The 15962-nt window shown below is 39.2% G+C and overlaps 1 protein-coding gene across 2 annotated transcripts in view; it reads left to right on the top strand.

Moving 5' to 3' along the window:
* The window catches only part of RNGTT (RNA guanylyltransferase and 5'-phosphatase), a 263048-nt gene that overhangs the window by 90299 nt on the left and 156787 nt on the right, over positions 1-15962 (top strand). For both annotated transcript variants that reach the window (XM_090279662.1, XM_090279663.1), the window contains exon 11: positions 14477-14641. In XM_090279662.1, the coding sequence (XP_090135788.1) occupies positions 14477-14641 (165 nt within the window). The remainder of the gene's footprint in view (positions 1-14476; positions 14642-15962) is intronic.

Here is a 15962-nt window from a genome sequence, read left to right as displayed (position 1 = left end):
TCACGGGCTTTTATTACCTTTGAAAGTCATTCCCAGTTCCTCAGGGCTTTCTGGTAACAATCTGAGCCCAAGTATGTTTCCTTTAGGCTTGACATTCCAGTCAAAGACTTGGTCAAAAAAAAGAACCTCTGTTGACAACTGGTCTTATTAGTTCTATGCAAAGGAACTTATGTCATTACTTGTTTAGAATGCCAAACTCTGGAGGGATCAAATAGGGAGAAAAATATACAACGTGAAGGAAAATCTTTGTCCTAATATTCACTGAACTGGCATTTCCATTCTTCATATTTTCATTTTTCCCCCACTAAAAAATTTTGGTTTGTTTTTCCATTACAGTTGTCTCACTTTTTTAGCCCTCTTGTTTCCCTGCACCTTGTCCCTCCCCTCCCCCACATTTAGTCCCCACTCAGTTGCACCTGTCTGTGGGTCATTCATATATATATATATATTTTTTAACTTTACCCATCCCCTTACACCTTTCTTTTCCTCCCCCCCGCCCCCCTTGTTACTGTTAGTCTACTTCTTGTTTACATACCTCTGGTTCAATTTTGCTCATTTGTTTGTGTTGTTCATTAGTTTCCTGTAATAGGTGACAGCATAAGGTATTTTTCTTTTGTTGCCTGGCTTATTTCACTAAGCATAATTTTCTCTAGTTCCATCCATGTTGTTGCAAATGGTAGAAGTTCCTTCTTTCTTTCTGCTACATAGAATTCCATTGTGTAAATGTACCACAGTTTTTTGATCCACTCATCTACAGATGGGCACTTAGGTTGTTTCCAGCACTTGGCTATTGTAAATAGTGCTGCTATGAACATTGGAGTGCATAGGTTCTTTTGAATTGGTGTTTCGGGATTTTTTGGATATAATCCTAGCAATGGAATTGCTGGTTCAAAAGGCAGTTCCATTTTTAGTTTTTTAAGGAAATTCCAAACTGTTTTCCACAGTGGCTGCACCAATCTGCATTCCCACCAGCAATGCACCAGGGTTCCCGTTTCTCCGCATCCTCTCCAGCACAAGTTGTTTGTTGATTTGTTGATGATTGCCATTTTGACTGGTTTGAGGTGGTATCTCATTGTGGTTTTAATTTGCATCTCTCTGATGGCTAGTGATGTTGAGCATACTTTCATATGTCTATGGGCCCTCTGTATGTCTTCTTTGGAGAAGTGTTTGTTCAGGTCCTTTGCCCATTTTTTAATTGGGTTGTCTGTCTTCTTGGTGTTGAGTCGTATGAGTTCTTTATATATTTTGGAGATCAATCCCTTGTCTGAGATGTCATTGGCGAATATATTTTCCCATATGGTTGGTTTCCTTTGCATCTTGCTGATGTTTTCTTTAGCTGAGCAGAAACTTTTTAGTTTGATGTAGTCCCATTTGTTTATTCTTTCCTTTATTTCCCTTGCCTTAGGAGATATATCAGTGAAAATGTTGCTACGTGGGATATCTGAAATTTTCCTGCCTATTTTTTCCTCTAGGACTTTTATGGTGTCACGGCTTACATTTAAGTCTTTGATCCATTTTGAGTTTATTCTGGTGTATGGTGTGAGCTGGTGGTCTAGTTTCATTTTTTTGCATGTCCCTGTCCAGTTCTCCCAACACCATTTGTTGAAGAGGCTCTTTTCCCTCCATTTGATGTTCTTTCCCCCTTTGTCAAATATTAGTTGACCATATGAACCTGGGCTTATTTCTGGGCTCTCTATTCTGTTCCATTGATCTATATGTCTGCTTTTATGCCAGTACCAGACTGTTTTGATTACCGTGGCCTTGTAGTATAGTTTGATCTCGGGTATTGTGATTCCACCTACTGTGTTCTGCCTCAAAATTGCTGTGGCTATTCGGGCTCTTTTTTTGGTTCCATATAAATTTTTGAAGTATTTGTTCTAGGTCTGTGAGATATGTTGCTGGTATTTTAATAGGGATTGCATTGAATCTATAAATTGCTTTGGGTAGTATGGACATTTTAATGATGCTGATTCTTCCCATCCATGAGCATGGTATACGCTTCCATTTATTTGTATCTTCTTTAATTTCTTTCTTCAATGTTATGTAGTTTTCTGTGTACAGGTCTTTTACCTCTTTGGTTAAGTTTATTCCTAGGTATTTTATTTTTCTTGTTGCTATGGTAAATGGGATTTTTCTTTCAGTTTCTATCTCTGAGTTTTTATTGTTGGTGTATAAAAATGCCTTCGATTTCTTTTTTTTTTTTTTTCAGATTTAATGTGTTTTATTGATTAAAATATTACATTTGTGCCAATTTCCCTTCCCTCTGCTCCCCTCCACCCGGTGGCCCCCCTCCCTCCAGTTGTCCCCCCCTTTTAGATTATGTCCATTGGTTGTGCATACAGTTCCTCCCAACCTCTCTCCGTCTATTCCATTCCCTCCTACCTTGATCCCCAATTCCTATATCATCTCCCTCCCTTTCCCCATTTCCCCTCCCTGTTGACGTCCCCCCAATATGTTTCCCGTACCCACAGTTCCTTTTCCACTCTCGTTGCCTATTTAGTTTGCCTTTGTTTCATCTCCGTAGCTTCTGTTTTTTTTAAACCAGTCCCTTTAACATCTCATATAACAGTGGTTTGGATCTAATGAACTCTTTCAGTTTTATTTTGTCCTGGAAACACTTTCTCTGTCCTTCTATTCTGAATGACAATTTCGCTGGATAGAGTATTCGTGGTTGTAGGTTTTGGATTTTCATTACTTTGAATATTTCTTGCCAGTCCCTTCTTGCCTGTAGGGTCTCCCTTGAGAAGTCAGCTGATAGTCTAATTGGGACCCCTTTGTACATAATTCTTTTCTTCTCTCTTGCTGCTTTTAAGATTCTCTCTTTATCTTTAATTTTTGACATTTTGATTATAATGTGTCTTGGAGTGGTTCTCCCTGGGTCCAGTCTCTTGGGAACTCTCCTTGCTTCCTGGACCTGCAAGTCTATTCCCTTCCCCAAGTCTGGGAAGTTCTCCTTTATTATATTTTCACTCAATTTTTCAAGTTCTAGTTCATCTTCCTCATTCTCTGGCAAACCAATGATTCTTATGTTGGGCCTTTTATAGCTGTCCCAGAGGTTTCTGATCCTCTCATTGTTGCTTCCCATTTCCTCTCGCTGCATTGGTTGACTGCTTGTTCCTTCTCCATATTCCAGTTTGTTGAAATGAACTCTGGGTTTTATTTCCTTTCTTTCTGTCTCGTATGTGGTTTTGTTCCTTTCGTTATGAAAGTTTTTCGCTTCTTTCATATCTTTTTCCTGCTCTTTTGTGAATTCTGTAAGCCACCTGATAACAATGGCCCAGAACTGAGCCTCTGACAGGTTTCTTATCTGTTCATCTGTCAGGTTCTCTATCTGCTGTCTGGTGAGCTGCGCCACCAGGATTTCTATAGTTGTCTGCCTCATTTTGACAGATGCGTTTTGTTTTCTTGGGCTGGCTGTCGGGGGCAGTGCCTGTGTACGCGTCACAAATCAGCGACCGGCCGGCGCCTGCCTGTCCGCGACCTATTTCGCAGCCCTGTGGTGCTTTCTTTGGGGGCGGGGGTCCAAGATGGATTCACACAGTTATTCAGCCAGGAGACCGGGATCCGTCCTCCCGCCCCCCTGGGCCTCACTGTTCAAGGCGATGCGGCGGCCGCTCTCCCCAGCGCCGGAGTCGCGCACCGGCAGGGGCTTGGCCGCAGCTGGGACTCCTCGCCGGGGTCGCGCACCGCCAGGGGCCTGCGCAGCCGGGACTCCTCGCCGGGGTCTCGCACCGCCAGGGGCTTGCGCAGCTGGGACTCCTCGCCGCCCGCCGCTCGGGGTGCGACCGCAGACAGCTTTGCCCTCTTTAACTCTTACCTGCCCAAGTGGCACCGCTGGTTTATAACTTCATATGTTGGACTTCCGTGTAGTTTTATTTTCTGGAATTTCTAGTTATCCTTTGTTTTGAAATAGTTGTATTCCTCTTTAGTTGTAGAGGGAGACCTAGTGTGTCCGTCTAAGCCTCCATCTTGGCCGGAAGTCCAGATACTGAGTTTCGCCTTCGATTTCTTAATATTGACTTTGTATCCTGCTATTTTGCCGAATTCACTTATTAGATTGAGTAGTTTTTTTGTGGAGTCTAAAGGATTTTCTATGTACACTATCATGTCATCTGCAAATAATGACAGTTTTATTTCCTCTTTTCCAATTTGGATGCCTTTTATTTCTCTTTCTTGTCTGATTGCTGTGGCTAGAACTTCCAAGACTATGTTGAATAGGAGTGGAGAGAGCGGACATCCTTGTCTTGTTCCTGATTTCAGGGGGAATGCTCTCAGTTTTTGCCCATTGAGTATGATGTTGGCTTCAGGTTTCTCATATATGGCCTTTATTATGTTGAGGTATGCTCCCTCTATTCCCATTTTGCTGAGAGTTTTTATCATAAATGGGTGTTGTACTTTATCAAATGCTTTTTCCGCATCTATTGATATGATCATGTGGTTTTTGTCTTTCATTTTGTTTATGTGGTGTATCACGTTTATTGATTTGCGAATATTAAACCATCCTTGCATCCCTGGGATGAATCCTACTTGATCGTGGTGTATGATCTTTCTAATGTGTTGCTGGATCCGGTTTGCCAATATTTTGTTGAGGATTTTAGCATCTATGTTCATCAGCGATATTGGTCTGTAGTTTTCTTTCTTTGTTGTGTCTTGACCTGGTTTTGGAATTAGGGTTATACTGGCTTCATAGAACGAGTTTGGGAGTCTTCCCTCTTCTTGTATCTTTTGGAATAGTCTGAGGAGGATAGGAGTTAGTTCTTTCCTAAATGTTTTGTAGAATTCACTTGTGAAGCCATCTGGTCCTGGGCTTTTGTGTGCTGGGAGTTTTTTGATTACTGCTTCAATTTCGCTAGCTGTTATTGGTCTATTCAGACTTTCTGCTTCTTCTTGATTCAGTTTGGGCAGACTATAGTTTTCCAGGAATCTGTCCATTTCCTCTAGGTTGTCAAATTTCTTGCCATACAGTTGTTCGTAATAATTTCTTATAATTCTTTGTATTTCTGTGGTATCAGTTGTGATTTCTCCTCTTTCATTTCTGATTTTATTTATTTGGGTTCTCTCTCTTTTTTTCTTGATGAGCCTGGCTAAAGGCTTGTCAATTTTGTTTATCTTTTCAAAGAACCAGCTCCTACTCTTGTTGATCTTTTGAATTGTTACTTTAGACTCTATGTCATTTAATTCTGCTTTGATCTTGATGATTTCCTTCCTTCTACTTGATCTGGGTTTTGCTTGTTGTTCTTCCTCTAGTTCTTGTAGCTGTAGGGTTAAATTTTTTATTAGAGATTCTTCTAGCTTTTTTAGGTAGGCTTGTATTGCTATGAACTTTCCTCTTAAGACTGCTTTCACTGTATCCCATAGGTTTTGGGTTGTTGTGTGTTCATTATCATTGGTTTCCAGGAACTTTTTGATTTCTTCCTTGATGTCATTGTTAACCCATTCATTATTTAATAGCATGTTATTCATTCTCCATGAGTTTGAATGTTTTTGAGTTTTTTCCTTGAGGTTGATTTCCAATTTTAAGGCATTGTGATCTGAGAAGATGCTTGATATAATTTCAATTTTCTTGAATTTATTGAGGCTTGTTTTGTGTCCTACCATGTGGTCTATCTTTGAAAATGTTCCATGTGCACTTGAGAAATATGTATATTTTGCTTCTTTGGGGTGTAAACTTCTATATATATCGACTAAGTCCATTTGATCTAAAGTGTTGTTCAGTGCCTCAATATCTTTGGTGTTTCTTTGCTTTGAAGATCTGTCCATTGTTGACAATGGGGTGTTAAAGTCCCCTACGATGAGTGTGTTGCTGCCTATATCTTTCTTGGAGTCTTTCAAAATTTTCCTTACATGTTTGGGTGCTCCTAAGTTGGGTGCATATATATTTATAAGGGTTATATCTTCTTGATGGATTTTTCCCTTAAGTATTATGAAATGCCCTTCTTTGTCTCTTTTTATGGACTTTGCTGTGAAATCTGTTTTGTCTGATATAAGTATTGCTACCCCGGCTTTTTTTTCATGTCCATTTGCTTGGAATACATTTTTCCATCCCTTTACTTTCAGTCTGTGTAGATCTTTTGTTCTAAGGTGGGTCTCTTGTAGACAGCATATATGTGGGTCATTCTTTCTAGTCCATTCAGCTACCCTATGTCTTTTAATTGGAGCGTTTAATCCATTTACGTTTAAGGTTATTACTGATAAGTACTTATTCATTGTCATTTTCCCCCTTTGTACTCGTGTTCTTCTCTGTTTCTCTCTGTTTCTTTATCTTTTTAGAGCAGACCCTTTAGCATCTCTTGCATTGCTGGTTTGGTGGAGATGTATTCTTTTAGTCTTCCTTTGTCTGAGAAACTTCTTATTTCGCCTTCCATTTTGAATGAGAGCCTTGCTGGGTAGAGTATTCTTGGTTGTAGGCCTTTGTTTTTCATTGCTTGGAATATTTTTTGCCATTCCCTTCTTGCTTGTAGTGTTTCTGCTGAGAAATCTGAGGATAGCCTTATTGGAGCTTCCTTGTATGTTATTAGTTGTTTCCCTCTTGCTGCTTTTAGGATTCTCTCTTTGTCTTCGGATGTTGCCATTTTAATTATGATGTGTCTTGAGGTGGGCCTGTTGGGGTTCATCTTCATTGGGACCCTGTGTGCTTCCTGGATTTGCATGACTCTTTCTCTCCTCATGTGAGGGAAGTTTTCTGTCATTAGTTTTTCAAAGAGGTTTTCTATCCCTTGCTCTTCTTCTTCTCCTTCTGGAATTCCAATGATACGGATATTGTTACGTTTCATGTTGTCCTGCAGCTGTCTTAGAACCTCTTCAGTCTTGTTCAGTCTTTTTTCATTTTGTTGCATTGTCTGAGAGTTTTTGTGTACGTTGTCCTCCAGCTCGCTGATCCGGTCTTCTGCTTCCTCTAGCCTGCTTTTAATTCCTTCTACTGTGTTCTTCAATTCAGAGATCGTATTCTTCATTTCCTCCTGGCTCTTATTGATAGCTTCCATGTCCTTTTTGATGCTGGTATAATTCTCAGTAAGTTCCTTATAGTTCTTTTGGAGTTCACTGTAGTTTTTCTGGAGTTCTTTGTAGTTTCCGCTGAGCTCATTTACCTTCTCCATAATCCATGTTTTAAATTCTGTATCTGATATTTTGCTCCCCTCTATTTCATTTAGCACTCTTTCTGGGGATTCTACCTTTCCTTTTGATGGGGGGTTGTTTCTCTGTCTCCCCATTTTTGTGATTCCTTTTGTTTGTTGGTGCTTCTTAGAATGATCAGTTCTTCCTGGATCTGCCTCTGGTAGCGTCAGATCATGTACCAGACTGGCCCTAGGCAGCCTGTTGGAGACTTCCAGGGATCTACTGCCTTTGTCTCTCTTCTTTAGTTGTTACTATACTCAATCTGTGATCAGCCGTCAGGCTTAAGGACCGTGGGTGTGGCAACTTAATTCCTGTAGGCAGGGCTTTTATTTCCCCTTAGTATGACACCACTTGGAGGAGGATGGTCTCTCTGCTGTACTGGGGCTGAGTCAGCACTGGCTGGTCCTGGGAGGGGGTTAGTGTAGCTTCCACTTACTCCTCCACCCTCCTGGATCTCCGTCTGTGTTGTCCTTGATGATATTTCTTTAATCTGTCTGGTTGTATTTCAGCTACTTTTTGGTGGATCTTTTTCTCTGGTTAGTTGATTGAGAGTCACTCTGCCGACCTTGTCTTGAGATCTTTTGTGAAGGTGCTGCTAAAACATAATTACACAACCCAGGCAAGAAACCCACACCCTCCAATGTCTCCCCCAAATACAATCCCACTATAGGCTGCAAATGAGCCCATGTTAATATACTTGTGGAGATACTGGGACTCTTATTTCGTAGGAGACACAGAAAGAAGTTGTTTTAAATGAAGGAAGGGTAATTTTTGAGCTGGAAGTTGATAGAGTATTAATATTAGCAATTGGGATCAAGGTTATGTAAGAGAGCAATTAACACTTACACTGTCTGTTTGAAAAGGAGGGGAGGGTTACAGTGTGGAGAGAGAAAGTGGAAGTGTATAGTATTAGGATTATATAATCGGTATATACTATATGATTAGCGTGGGAGGTAGGGTAGACACAACAGACATCCAGGTAGACAGACAGCCAGAAATTGAAAGAGAGGGCTGGGGAGGTTAGAAGGTAGGAAATAGATTGAGAGAGAATTTTTTAAGGATAAAAATACAGAGTAGAAAATAGCAAGACAGGAAGGGAGAGAGGAAAGAGAGAGAGAAAGTAGAGAAGAGAAGGGTAGGAGAGAGAACAAAAGAAGACGGGGAGGTAGAAGAGAGGGGACTGGATTTAAATTCTTTTTTAAATTATATGTTATAAAAAAGATTAGGAGATTAAAACATGATATAAAGTTGCAAGATAGAGAGAAAAGGTGAATATAGAGAGAGAGGAATAGGAGATAGGAAAGCAAGAGGATTTGGGAGGAAAAGAGCTCAGAGGAGGGAAGGAAATAAGGAGGAAGAGGAGATATTAGGGAGGGGAGGATTGAAATTGAAGAGTTGGCAAAAGATAGGATGAAGGAGAGAAATACAAGAGGTAGGGAAAGAAGTGTGGGGGTGGGGTAGAAAAAGAGAAGGGGTAAGAATAGGAGAGTAAAGGGAGAGGGGGATAGATTAGAATTATAATTTGAATATTAAGAGATTAGAATATAAAGTGTAATAGGGAGAGAGAGAGATTATGTATAGGGAGAGAAGGAAAATAAGGACAAGAGATGAAAGAAAAATGAATGTAGACTGAAGGGGGACAAAATAAAGAAAGAAATTTAATAAAGTTGAAGGTTCGTAGCGCAGAGAAAGGAGAGGGTGAGAAAGGGAGAGAACTTAAAATTATAAAATTAACTGAGAATAGGATGCAGGGGAGAATGCTAAGGGGAGAGAAGGGGGGGAAGGGGAGGGGAGAAAAGGAGTGAGAATAAGAAGGGACTGACGGTAGGGGTAGTTAGAGAGAGAGTGAGAGATAAAAGAATGAGGATTTTTAACTCAATTCAACTTTTATGCACAGTCTCTGGGTATTTTTGGTTTGTTTGTTTTTTGGTTTTTCCTTGCTTCCTTCCTGAGTCTGCTCCTATTCAAAATTCCATGAGTTTCAAATCTTTTCTGGTTGGTTGGCTGGCTGTGGGAGGGTTCTGCTTGATTCTGGGGTTGCTAGTCTTTTATTCGTGGGCCTACCACCGGTCTGTTGTGAGCTGCCTTTAGTTGTTCCCTCCTGAGGCAGCCTCAGCCCTCCTCAGGCTTGTCCAGCTACTCCTTCCCTCTGTTGGTCCAGCCTGTGCCTGCCAGCAATCCCCGCCCTGCCTCCAGTCCTGTCTCTATTCCCAGGCTACAGCTTCTGCTCTCTTTCCTGTCTATATGCCTGCGCACCCCACCTCTCTCCCTGTCTCAAGATCGTCCTTTTGTTCTGCAGGACTCTGGCACAGTCGGTCAAAGTGCCGGGCCCAGTGGCCCTTTCCTGCCCAGGGCCTCTCCCCTAGTCTGGAGCTTTGCAGTGGCTTTCCTGCCTGTGCTCTTCTCCTTGCCCCAAAACTGTCTCTATTCCGAGCTACCGCTTCCGCTGGCTTCCCTGTCTATCGGCCTGCGCGCTCTATCTTTCTTCCCGCCACAGCACCGTCCCTTTGTTCTGTGGGACTCTAGTGTGGTCGGTCGGCGCAGCACTCTCCTACCCCGGAGCTCTTTGCCGGTCTGGAGCTCCGCAGCAGCCCTTCCCTGCGGCCCCTTCTCCTTGCCCTAAAACCGTCTCCCCTCCAGAACCTCCGCCTCCGCTCTCTTCCCTATTTACACACCCTGCACGTCCTATTTCTCTCTTAGCCCCAAACCTGCCTTTTGTTCTGTGGGATTCTAGCGCGACTAAAGAGCAAACACTGATTTCAAGAACACAGTTCTCCCCTGGTCCCGAGTGCCGCAGCAGCTTTTCTGTGCGGCCCGTCTCCTAGCCCCAAAACTGCTCCTTTGTTCTGTAGGGCCCTAGCGCAAGTGCTGGGCGCGCCCGGGATGCCGAGCTTTCAGTCGGAGGTTGCAGCTGAGGATGTTTCTCTCTAGACTCAGGTCACACAGTTTCTCCCAGTCCTGATTGTTCACTGTTCTCTCCCTCCTCTGGCTTTTTCGGCCAAATCCTCTCCCTAACTCCCTACAAGAATTCACTCCCGGCTAGTGAGCTCTCCGGCTTGATACTGCAAACGCACGGAGTCTCAGAATGACTCAGCCTGCAGTTTGTGATAAACCCCTCCACCCCCCCCCCCACGCTGCTCCCACGATCTCCTCCCCGTTCACGTTATCAGATATTCCCATTCACTCAGTCATTCCTCCCCGAGTTTGTTCCTCCTGGATTGTCTCCTTAACAGGAGCGAGCTGAGAACACTGTTCCTACTCCGCGGCCATCTTGGTCCCCCCTCCTCCACTTCTTTTTAATAAGAAATAAATCATTACAAATTCAGTAGAAGTTTTCTGTGCACACCTCTTCTCCTCTTACCCTTGAACCTCTTAACCGGAAGCAACAGCTTCTACCCTGAATTTGGTGCTTATTATTCCCATGAGTGTTTTTGATACCTTTACTATCAATGTACCTGGCTGGTTTGGCTCAGTGGATTGAGCGTCGGCCTGCGAGCTAAGTGTCGCTGGTTCGATCTTCCAGTCAGGGCACATCAGAGAAAGGAAAACTCTGATTCCAAAAAACCTCCGCTGCCTTGCGGCATACCTCTTCAGGGGAAAGGCTAAGGGAGTAAACCCCGACAGAAAATCCGGAGCCGGAGTCCCTAAGGCGGTTTGACGTTGTAGTCAACACCGGCAACTCCTGCGGCGCACCTGAAGCCAAGCTGTATTGACTCCGTCTTTCCCTTGGAGCCTTCAGCTGCGAAGAGAGGGGGGGTCTGCTGCATGGGCAACAGCAGACCCTCCATATCACCCTGCCCAGGCTCTGTAGCTTCAGCTTCACTGGAGAGGACACTCCAGCGTCATCGCAAGATGTCGATTTAACACGGGAGGAGACAGATACCGTGTCACTCCCGAGTCTGACTGCACAGCCATTCTCGGCGGTGCAGATAGACTCTTAAGAAGCTACACCATCGTCTCTCAAGACGGACGGCTGCCGACGACTATCAATGTATATCTATAAAATATATGTGGTGTTCTTTTGCAGGGTTTCTAGTGTTATGTAAATGTCATTGTACTGGACTGTGGTCCCCAACATTTGCTCCACATTATTTTGTAGGTTTAGTTCATTCAACTTTAATTACTATTGATTATTATATAATATAAATGTATGGACTTTATGTACTTTTCCTATTGATTGACATTTGGGTTTCCATATTTTGTTGTATTGAACAATATACTTTCCTTGTGTGCATGTGTTGAAGTTTCTCTAGGACAATTCTTATTCTTGGGATGTAGTCACCTGGGAAATGTTTAAGAAGTCCAGTTCCTCATTCCTGCATTGTGGAGATTCTAATTAAATTGGCAACATCAGCTTTATTAGCTGCATCGCTAAATTCCTTTCAGAAGTAGCTGTACCAATTTAAAACAGTTGGTATTATTACTTATCTAATTTTTACCAAATGGCTATATGTGAAATATCTCATTTTAATATGCTTTTCTCTAATTGCTAATGAAGTTAAATATATTTTATATGTTTATTTTTACTTGTTTGGAGTTTTCTTTTGTGATTTAGTTTCAGGTTCAAGTGATCTTTTAATTTTTCTATTTGGTTATCAGTCTTTTTCTTCTTAATGTTTAGAAATTAGCTATCTTTTTTTCTTTCTAGTTCTTTCTTGGCTATAATTGTGGCAAATTTTTTTTTTTCCAGATTAGTATCCATTAAGCCACAGAAGTTTTCTATTTTAGTGAAATCATACTTATTACAACTCAGAGTTTGTGTGTTTGTCTTATTTAAGAAATTCATTCATACTTTTCTGTAAAAAGATTAAATTATGCTTTTCATCACTAAGTCTGTAATCATTCATTCAATAAATATTTGTTGAGTGCCTTTTACCATATTTCATTGATTTTAAAGTCAAAAATTTTTCCACTTCTGATATTAGAATACTTTATAGTTGAAAGCATAATATATTTTATTCTTTGATGATTAACCACTTCGTTTATTTTGAATCACCAAATTAAGGTCATGACTATTAAAAAAAAAAGAGTTAAAAACTTTTTAGTCTCTTAATTTATTCTTTTGTCCAGCTAGAATTTCATTGATCATCTTTTATATGTCAAGTATTGTTCTAGGTATTGGGTATACACAAATGAATAAGACATGATTTCTTGCCTTCAAGGAGCTCATAATTGAATGTACTGGCCTCCAAAGAAGGCCATTTACAGAACAGTTCATTGGGGTTTGAGAAGAAAACAGGAGAACTATTGTTTATTTTTATATATTTATTTGATTTTTATGTTTTATAACATTATACACTCGTATATGTATGCAATTTATTAGAAGTTAATATGCATATACTATATACATTTGCTAGGATGTGTTTAAATTGGATACAGAATCAAAAGAAATTTGCAGACATTTGTCCTATGGATGAGAACATAAATGTAAACAAATACTTATAATAATATAACAACAGAGGTATATGAGAGATACAGAAATATATGAGAAGTAATAGAAAAGTGAAAGTATTCCAACTTACCCTGGGTATAGTTGAGTCATTAAGCATGTAATTGGTTACAGAGAAAGTGACAGATATTAATTTTGAAGGAGTCTTGTAGATCAGGAGCGTTATTAGACAGTTGTTAGCATACTTGATGTGTGGTGATATGTGGTACATAGCAGAGAATGAGAGTGGATGGGTGAGTAGGGGGCCAGTTTACTTGAATAAGACATTTTAGCTTAGTTTTGTTTGTCGTAGGACACTATTGAAGGGTATAGTTACGGTAATGATAAGATAATACTTCAATTATTTTGAAAGATAAATGTAGTGGCAGCATGGATAGTGTTTTGAAATGAGGAAATTTAAAGCAGGAAGGCCAGTTAGTCAATAGTTATTGAGTACTTCTATAGTCTGTTGTGACCGATTCAACATGTATCTAGCAAGAGCTTCCTTTACAATAGACAGGATAGATTTGAAGGTAAACTTACTTTCAATATATTCTTGTTTTGGTGAGTTTATATATATTTTAAAGTAAAATATATCTAGAAGGGAATTTAGACTAATTATTTTTAATAGTTGTTAGACTTTTTATTTTCTTAAAAAAAGAGGGTTTGCTTGTTTCACTTTAATTTTATAGGGGTCTGAATTAATCTAAAAGGCCTAATAAGTAAATTGAGCATTTTAAGTTTTTTAACTTTTTGATGCTGTTGGAGACTTGAAAAAGGTTATACATGGACTGAGTGGTTATTTATTAACATTTTCTCAATAAATACCCTTTACAAACAGTTATATGCCTTTATGCAAAGGCAACATATTCTACCACATAGCTAGCTCTTGCTTACTTTGTCTTGCTCCTTTTTCTTTATCGAGTATCAAAATTGTCATTCTTTCAAAGTTGAGGGAAAAAATCAACCTTGAGGCATATTTAATATTCACAACTTAAGCAAGTACTGCCACCTCTTTGTAAACATTAGCTTGGGCAAATGTTGAGTAATATAGATTAGAGAAAAAGAAGAAAAAGTGAAAAATGCATAGAAGGATGTTCAATTACAAAATAAAGAAGAGGGATTCTTGATATGCCATTGAGGTGATGCTATTAATCTGGATGATAACTGTCACCCGGCTGATGTGTTAAGCTGTATTTGTATATACCATTAGGACAGGGCAAACTTCTACCCTCAACTAATACAGCAGCTTACCTGTACCTTTTATTTTATGGTTTAAACCATATATACTGTATCTGTATATATATTGTATATATACATACGGGGGAGAAGAGAACTTTATAACTATAATGGAATGTATTATATAAACTTTGTTCTATATTAGTTTTCAGAATTGAGGATGTATTTGTCTAATAAGTATCTTCTGCTTATTGATGCTGGTAAAATGTTAGCACTTTGAACAACAAAAATCATTATAGGTGATGTTGCTTATTTTGATGTGTTATTGCATATACTTTTTAGAATTATATGGATTTTAGTTTTTATACAGATTTTATGAATTTATATAATTTTACTAATTCACAAAGATAATAAAACTTAGTGAGCATATTAATACTTTAATTCAGATGTGAAAGTTTTGGATCAGTTTATGTTAGATTTATACCACTTTCCCATACTATTTTATGCATTTGCAATTTTGAAATAAATAACTGTGTGTGTGTGTGTGTGTGTGTGTGTGTGTTTAGGTGTGCTTCCAGCATTAGTCAAATTAATTTTCACGGTTGGCATGTGTGGTTGTGCAGGCTCTGTTTTGGACAACTCCAAAGGATGCTGTTTACACAGACTGCCATGCACAAAGTGAAAGCCTTGATAATTATGCTGAAAAAATAGTTTTTAGAAGTGAAATTTAAATTATTGTCTCATTTAATTTAGGCACAACCAGTTGGAGACTGTGATTTTAATGTTCGTCTTCAGTGTATAGAACGAGAAATAATAAATCCTCGACATGAAAAAATGAAGGCTGGGCTCATTGACAAAACACAGGAACCATTTAGTGTCAGAAATAAGCCATTTTTTGACATTTCTACTTCAAGAAAGGTAACATTTTCTAACTAATACTTATAATGTATCCTAGTTCAGTTTGTGAGAGGAATATGAATAACCTTTCCCTGCCTAATAGCCTTGATTTTTTCCAGAAAGTTCTTGACTGTCGTACTATTTTGGATAAACATGTCCAGTCTTCTCTTCTTTAGTAAGATCCTGAGTGATGGAAACTTAGGTTAGGTTGCTTTCTTGTTTCTCAGAGTAGTTTTTGATTCATGGCTATTATGGTCCATATTATGTTTTTTACAAAGCTGTAAACATTATGGAGTTATATAAGAGTAAAAATAACTAGTTAGGCCTTCTGAAGGCCAACAGTGTTTAAAACATTGTCTTATTTAAAATAACTGGTTACTTATATATGTATATACATATAGACATGGAAGGTTTTCTTTTATTATTTATTTTTGTTGTTTGGACATTTAAAATACATTACATTAAATATTCTGGGACTGTTGTTTTTTACTTAATAGCATGGCTTGGAAATATTTCCATGTCAATGCGTAGAGATTAGCCACATTATTTTTTAGCTGCTGCATAGTATTTGATAGTAAAGATGCACCATGAAATTATTATTTTTTGGAGGAGGAGTTGTTATGATAAATAAACAGGAAATACAGCAACATATGCAATTATGTTTTAATCTCCTTTTTGGTATAACCTCATAAGTTAGTTTATGTTGTATTTTACCTGCTTCTACTCATGTCCATTCAATTTGGTATTTGTTTTTGGATATAATATTAGCAGTGATTCCAGCCATTTTGAGCAATTTTCTTCTCAATATACAAATATAAATATATTTTCTTCTCAATATATAAATATGAATATATTGAGAAGAAAAAATAAATATAAAATTATGCTTTTTTCATTAATATTTTGCACAACTGCTGCTTGGCATGGGGCTCTTGGTTGATTTCTGCAGCTGTGATCTTCCCACAGTTCACTGCTTACCTTTTGTGCCTGTTTTGGCAGCAGGCATATGATAGGGGTGCTTACAAGAAAGAGCCCATGCACTTCTGGGCCCTGCCCAATTGGTAGGGTAAGGTTAACATTGCCAGTTAATGTGGGCTACACCCTTGGTGGAAATCTGCTAATCGGAGCTATGTACTCTTACAGAAATATTTTCTAAATTATAAATACAATGTAAATTTGGGCAAAAGCCAAACTGTTCCAGTTTGCATTCATTTAAAAAAAAAAAACACTAATTCGACAGCTTGTGCTGCCATAATTCAAAGTTCAGCATTTAAGAAAATATGTTTTAGTATAATTTCATTAGTCAAAATCAGTGCTTCTTAGAAATATTTGGCAGTGGATGACT

Source organism: Furipterus horrens, unplaced genomic scaffold, assembly GCF_987537825.1.
Source record: "Furipterus horrens unplaced genomic scaffold, mFurHor1.1.pri manual_scaffold_6, whole genome shotgun sequence".
NCBI classification, from domain to species: domain Eukaryota; kingdom Metazoa; phylum Chordata; class Mammalia; order Chiroptera; family Furipteridae; genus Furipterus; species Furipterus horrens.
The sequence above is the reverse complement of the archived record's forward strand: the minus strand, read 5'-3'. Positions and strand labels throughout refer to the sequence as shown.